The 6,967-nt window shown below is 49.0% G+C and overlaps 1 protein-coding gene across 3 annotated transcripts in view; it reads right to left on the reverse strand.

Moving 5' to 3' along the window:
- Positions 1-6,333, reverse strand: part of NPC1 (NPC intracellular cholesterol transporter 1) — a 47,118-nt gene extending 40,785 nt beyond the window's left edge. For 2 of the 3 annotated variants that reach the window (XM_089894993.1, XM_022586828.2), the window contains exon 1: positions 6,157-6,331. In XM_089894993.1, the coding sequence (XP_089751119.1) occupies positions 6,157-6,213 (57 nt within the window). In that variant the 5' untranslated portion in view covers positions 6,214-6,331. Of the gene's footprint in view, positions 1-6,156 lie in introns of all 3 variants that reach the window. The other variant, XM_022586830.2, reaches the window with a different exon arrangement.
- Between the last annotated feature and the right edge of the window lie 634 nt (positions 6,334-6,967).

The raw sequence follows: 6,967 nt of genomic DNA on the forward strand, positions 1-6,967 counted from the left end.
CCCTCCCTTGTTTTCTCCACACATTTCAGTCCCCCCCATCTTGGAACGGCCTCCCTGTTTACAAGCCTCACCCAAGACTCACTGCCTCCACTAAATTTAACTCTGACTCCTATCACCTGGATCTGGTCATGGTGCTCCCCCGTCGGGTGAGCTGTCCTGGGGCAGAGGCAGGTTGGCCCCAGGCAGCACCTGGCTGGTGCTCACGGGCATCCATCCTCACTGCTTGAGTCAGCAGGTGTCCTGCACCCAGAGCTCAGGCGAACCATTTCTCTGTGACTTACATTCCACAAGCTCCCCTGGGGATCCACCAGGACGCAGTGGATAAACTTTTCCTTAGAGGACCAAATATTAAATATGATAGGTTTGTGGGCCCTAAGGTCTCTGTGCTACATACTCAACCTTGTCTGCTGTAGCTCAAAAGTAACCACAGACAATGGGTAAAAGATGGGCGTGGGTGTGTCCCAAGAAAACTATCCACAGCTACAGGCTCTAGCCAGGTCATAATTTGCTGGCTCCTGCTCTAAGATCAAGGAGAATTTATGAGTATCACAGAGTTGTGCATGAAGGCAGAAGTTGCAAGAGTATTTTCTTGCCTTGGTCTTGAATGCCCTGTGAGGCCACAGAATCCTAAAGGGCAGAGCCCAGGTGTTATACTTCCTTTGAAATTTTCTATAGTATCTCATCCAGTGTTCACTCATTCAGAAACTGTCAAAACATACAAGATGAGTTGAAGGAGCTTGACTGGATTATGTAAGAAGTTGCTTTGGCTTTAACCCAGAATTTAGTAGTTACAAGCCTAGGTAGGCTATCTCTGCTTTTAAAGGTTAGGCCACATGGTTATTTCACAACATGCTCTAGAGTTTAATTTTTGGATATATGACTGCACAGGGAAGCATCTTTCAATAATAATAGGAATAGTTCAGGAAAGTTAAAAAAAAAAATGCCCCTTCTGCTACGTGTCAGCAACTCTAGCAGCTGCTAAACAGACTCTAATTGGGAGCTCCCTGAAAGCACATCTTATCACACGGAGAAGCTCTGAACATCAGCAACAGAATTCTATACTCCAGGGTGAATATTAACTCATGTTCAAATGCTTAATGAACATCAACTGAGTGCCAGGCACAAAGTTGAGTGATTTCTCCCTCATTGCCTCGTTTATTTCTCAGACACCCCATGGAATAGTAGTATCACAGAATTTTACAGGTAAGGAAACTGGAGCTCAGAGAGGATTCTCTGAGGTCACATGGCTCATAAGTGAGAAAACCAGTAATGAGAAACAAGATTTTGAATGCCAAGTTAAGCATTCTCCCTCCTATTCACCCCCACACCCACCCCACCAGCTGCTGCACTGTTCAAACTTCAGCTCAGTTTGTACATGGACGTATCCTTAGATTGTGACAATGTGCTAGGGATGGGCTGTCCCCTCCACTATCATCCTACACAGGTGTCCCTCTTTCCACACAGCCTTGTTCAGCTGCAGGACTAATGACTACCATTTACATACAACTCTAGGCAGCTGTCAAGTCCTGACTCACTTTCTCAGGACCAGTGACTGTCCTCAGCCCCAGGCCTGTACCTGGCCATCCCATGCAGATGCAGTGTAGGGCCTGGGCCCCTCACCTCTGCTGCTGTCCTGGATGAGTAAAGCTCACGATGGAACCTGGAGACACACCCAGCTGCAGCTCTGGCGAGGGGTGGAGCTGAGGGGCTGGCCTGGCCAGTCAGGATAACCCAGGAGGCAGTGGCCCAGAGAATCCTGTCCAGAGATTAAGCTGCCTGCTGTGTCCTTTGGGGTCAGGTATGCAGACCAAACAAATATGACAGGACATTTGGGGTGGAGGCTGGTCTGCTCTGACTTTTATTGACGGAATTCTCTGGAACTCTGTTTTATAGCCAACCTCGGGTAAACATATCCACATAACAAAGGATAATTTGTGTGAGCACCAGGCACGCCTTTAGATGGGTATTTTAGATATATTTTTCGAGTTAGATGGGCTCAGCCAATCTTCACTTTACAGATAACCCCTCCAGCTTGCAGTTTAACTGACTTGCCCAAGGTCACACTATTAGTTAGTCTTAGACATTTCTGAGCTCCCGCACTCACGAGTTTGAAAAATGATCCAAAAGCCACAAGGCTAAATCAAAACCATGAAAGTGGATGGGGGTGTATACTGTCCGCAGGTGTTTTCCTAAGGAAAGTTCACACAACGTGACAATTGAACCAAGGGTCAGGCCAGTAGGCTAAATCCACCCCTGATCTATCACAGGCTTTTGGAGAAGCCACACTGGAGCCAGCAACATGCCTTGAATGTTACTGGCCAAGTAGAGCGTCTGCTAAACACCCATTCAACAGAGCTTGCTAAATATGAATAACCTGGCAGCAATATTCTGAATTTGAATAAAGCAGAGCCCGGAAGTCAGAAGACAGTGGCTCAAGCCCCAGTCTGCCATTTACCAACTATGACCTTGAGACAAACTTCAGCCTTAATATCCACATCTGTAAAACAGGAAAAACAGCATCACACCTATCTTAAGGAGTCTTGGGAGGTTAAAACAAGACCAGAGGTGTCATCGCAATGGAGTACTATGCAAAAATTAGGTAATTCCTTTTTCCTTAGTCTCTTGTAATCCAGGATGCCATTTAAAAATATTGAGATAATTTACATACCATAAATTCACCATTGAAGTGTACAGTTTAATGGTTTTTAGTAACAATCGGGTAACTTTCCCCCCTATTTTCTCCAGTTTTCCTTTCATCCGCCCGGTAAGCATTAATTCACCCTCCAACACTCAGCTCAAAAATGGACTCCCCATCACATTCTGTCCCTTTATTAGAGCACACTTTCCTTTGCATTGTAATTTTTTTGTGTATCCACTCGTCCTCCCATCAACTATGAACAAGACAGGGATAGTAACTACTAACTTTTACATAGCACTTTACAGTTTGTAGACAGATCACTTTCTGACTAGGTGATTCTTTTGATCTACTATTGTATCCTACATTGCACTCACTTCACATTTATGAAATTACTGAATGACGGTAATTTGAGTTCCTCTGTGGCCCAATTCTAAAGATTCCCTCACAAATCCCCCAAGAGCACACTTGCATCAGAGAGAGCAGGGGTTTTTTGGGTTTATGTGTATGTGTGTATGTGTGTGTGTGTGTGTGTGTGTGTGTGTTTTAAAGTTTTCTTGCCAAAGCAAATATTCTAAAGACTGAAAACAACAAGCATGATCCAAGCAAAGGAAAGCCTGTCTGCAATCACCGAGACAACAAATGCAAATCCAATTCTGATCTCTAGTAGCCTCTGAATGCCTCACCGATCTTATCCCCTCACCCAAATCCGTGAAGGCCCAATGATTTGTTGATTCAGGCCATGCTGGAGATGGTAAAATATAGTTCTTGCCCTCAAGGAGCCTGCAGCACAGTAGTTCAATTCAAACAATATTTCTCTGTCTTTCCACAAGCACCCTGAGAAGTAGGTGAAGTTGTTAACCCCATTTTACAGAGGAGGAGACTGCCTTTGCCCAAGATCACTCCTGGTAAGAGGAAGAGTCAAGACCCACACCAGGTCTTCTAACTCCAAGTCTTGTGCCAGGCCGTAAACGCTGCTGCTGCTGCAGCAGTTTAAATGAAGACTGAGAACTTCAGAGTGAAGGCATTCTAGTTGGGGGAACAGAATAACAATGTCACAGATGAAGATACTTTTGAACTGGGCCTTGGAAGATGGGCAGGGTTTTGACAGCAAGTAGTTTATTTGGCTGGAGAGCTGGTGCCCTTCACAGATCTGTGGGTGAAAGAGCAGACGAGGCACCTGAGATCAGGTTAGAGATGGCCCACTCCAGGCTTCCGCACAGGTAATGTGTCATCTGTAACACACCCCTGAAAGCATCCCTTTTAGGAGGAGTGGAGGGAGGGGAAGGGTTACCCAGGAAAGAGGATTCTTTGTTCTGGGTAATATGACAAACACTGAAGGAATACAAAGACCTATTCAGCAAGGCGTTTTCTTTCTGCCCACTTGCTAATAATAAAAAGCCTCATTCTCCCTTGATTACTTATGTTAGTAAAATAACTGATCACAGCATCAATCAAGGAATGGGAGAGACTGGGGAAGAGTACCCAAATTCGCTCCAATTTCAGAAAGTTATTCTTCAATGCTCTCAGGCTGAAAGATTAACCCATTCCCAATCTCCTCAGGAAAAGCAGTTTTAATGGCTTAATTCCTACCCAGGCCTCATTATGGTGCAAGTCCCTCAAGAAAAAGCTTATAAATATTACAGTCAGGAGAGATGTGTGCTACTTCTCAAAACTGCACACATTATTTGGATGAGCACAAGGTTTAAAAACCACGCAGTCTTAGTAATGTGATTTCATCAACTGTAAAACTTAAAAGTTAAGGAAAGCAAAAATCCCCCACCCCACAAGGGTACTTCAGACTTTATGAAGGACAGTTAGTCTGCAATTCCGTGACAGAACCTTACTGGTGCTCAGACTCAACCCAGACGAGCTGCTTATCACTGGTAAGAATTCTAAAAGCGGGAACCGCCCGCCCCCCCATCACATTTCAGGTGTGAGGAAATGCAGGTACTGAAAGCCTCTGCAGACATGAGGGAGCTAATCTTAAAAATATCAACACGAGCGTCTCCAGTTCATATTTGCAAACCCTCTCAAGGCTTCCAGGCATTTTGCAAGAAACTTGTGACCAACCCCTGACCTATCCCAAAAGTCCTAGGAGAAGAGGCACTCATTTACCATGAGCTCCAGCTGCTACCTTGAGGTAAAAGGATTTCAGAGATAAATTAAAGCTATTTAACCATGTGAAGCCTGCCTGTTAGATCCTAACCTAAAACTCTCGGGAAATTGAATAGCTGTATTTTCAAAGCAAATAACTGCTGCTATTTCTTGAGTTTTTACCACAGTGATGCGATCTCTCCAAACATCATTATGCATGGAGGGGCCTCAATAACCGTATGAGGAATTGCTTATCTTCAGAAAAAGTTAGGCTTGAAAGAGTAATGAGCCCAAAGCCACAGAGCTAGCAGGCGGTCTACCGGTTGACCCCATTCCAAAGCACCTCCCTGAAACCTGCTTTCCTCTGCCTCCCCTCCCCACCAGGTGTGTGCTCTTCCACAAACTCGCACCCCTGGCGACGCCCACACGCACATACAGGAGGCCCTTCCCGGTCAGCCACACCTACCCCCCTGCTGAGAACTATGCAGACGTCTCAGGAGAGCTTTTCCTGGTGCAGGAAACCCCTTGATCTGCCTTCCCCTGGGACTCACTGCCCCCTCATCACTGACACGCCTATGAGTGGGCACGAGAACCTGGGATTCCCATCCGGATCTGGTTTAATCAGCACTAAATCCTTAGACATCCCTCCGGACACCCACAGTTTTAAAGGATAAAACTGTAGACACACAAATAGCGGCGAGGCGCTCATGCCCAGGGCTTCTACCAAACCAGGGGAAAGCCGACCCAGGGAGTTCCAGGCCCCTCCTCTCCACGGCTAGTATTGCGAAATCCAATTAACCCATGCCCCTGTCGGCCTCAGCTTCTAGAGATGTAAAGGGAGTGGGTAAGAAGTAACTTGCACTCTTTAGAAGACCAAGCTGCCTTCTGTAAAGTACTTAGGGCTGTTCCAATCTGGGGCCTGACGGATTGCTAACTTTATCTCCCCTCCCTCCTTCACCTTTAGGGGAGGAGGAGAAGAAATAAAGTGGTCAGATCTTCTAAACACATTTACAAAGAATTCGCGTGCATCTGGCAGAATTAAGGGGGAAAGGCAGATTAAATAATACGAACCCTATTTCCTCTCTGCCCATGTTCTTCCTCCTCTCTTCACCCCATACCCTAAATCCAGAAACGAGGTGACCACAGGTGAAAGGAGCTCCAAACAGGTCAAATAAGCAGCCCCCAGTTGCCACCGTCTTCCAGACCACAGGGAAAACAGCGTGGCCGGAGAAAGGCACCGGGGAGCTGTGGGGGGACCTCCAGGGGCTCCATCGCTAGACCAACTTCCCCGGGATCCGCTGGACCCGCGGCTGGTCCCCTCTGGGGCCGGGGGCGCCTGAGCCTCTGCACAGCCCGCTGCCCTCCCCGCCTCGCGGCCTCACCACGTCCCCCACAGCCTGCCCGGGTCGCCGGCGGCCGCTCACCTGCGCCGGGCAGAGCAGCAGCAGGAGGAGGCCGAGGACCGGGCCGCACGCACTCATGCTGCCGTGGCGCCGGGCTGCAGACGTCTGTGAGGGTCAGGTGGCAGGCTCCGATCGGCGTCCGGATCTGTCTGGGTCCGGCGCCGCCTGAGGGAGGGAACAAGCTCCAGCTGCGGCTGATTGCGCGCGCAGGTCAGGAATGACGATGGCGTTGTCGGCTCCTCCCACTTTGGGGCGGGGCCGCTGCCGGCACTGCCTGGACCCGCCCTAGACCTGTCCTGGGGCTGGACCGGCCAGGGGTGGGGAGCGGGACAGGGGCGGGGCTAGTCGGGACCCGACCGCCGGATCCCACAGCGCCCTCCCCAGTCCCAGCTCGGCACTTCTCCGTCCCGCGGCGCTTGGGGGCGCAGCCTCAGGCCAGGGACTCGCAGACCTGGGCCCCTGAACATATCCGAGAAGGATACTTCTGGAGCTGTCCCAACGGCGTGTGGTTTTGATGGTTTAACTCCTTTCTCCCCTTTTTGTCTTTCCTCGATTGGAGACGGTGGGCGAGGTTTTAGCACATGGGATTGCGTGCGGACTATCTTCCCACTTAAGACCCTACTTCTCAGCGGGTCCAATTAGCACCCTAAGCAAGTTCTCCTTCCAAACCCAGTCACCCAAAAGGAATCCATGCCTGGGCACTTCTAGCAAAGCGGGGGGCGGCGCCACGCAGTGGCCTGACAGTGTTGTGATCCGAGAGCTCCACGGGCAGTGCGTGGCTGTGGACGATGCCTCAGAGCTACCCAATCTCTGTTTTCTGTCCTCTCAGCCC

This window comes from Delphinapterus leucas, chromosome 14 (assembly GCF_059928025.1).
Source record: "Delphinapterus leucas isolate spDelLeu-1000000601 "Yukka" chromosome 14, BTC_Dleu_Yukka2, whole genome shotgun sequence".
Classification (NCBI taxonomy): Eukaryota; Metazoa; Chordata; class Mammalia; order Artiodactyla; family Monodontidae; genus Delphinapterus; species Delphinapterus leucas.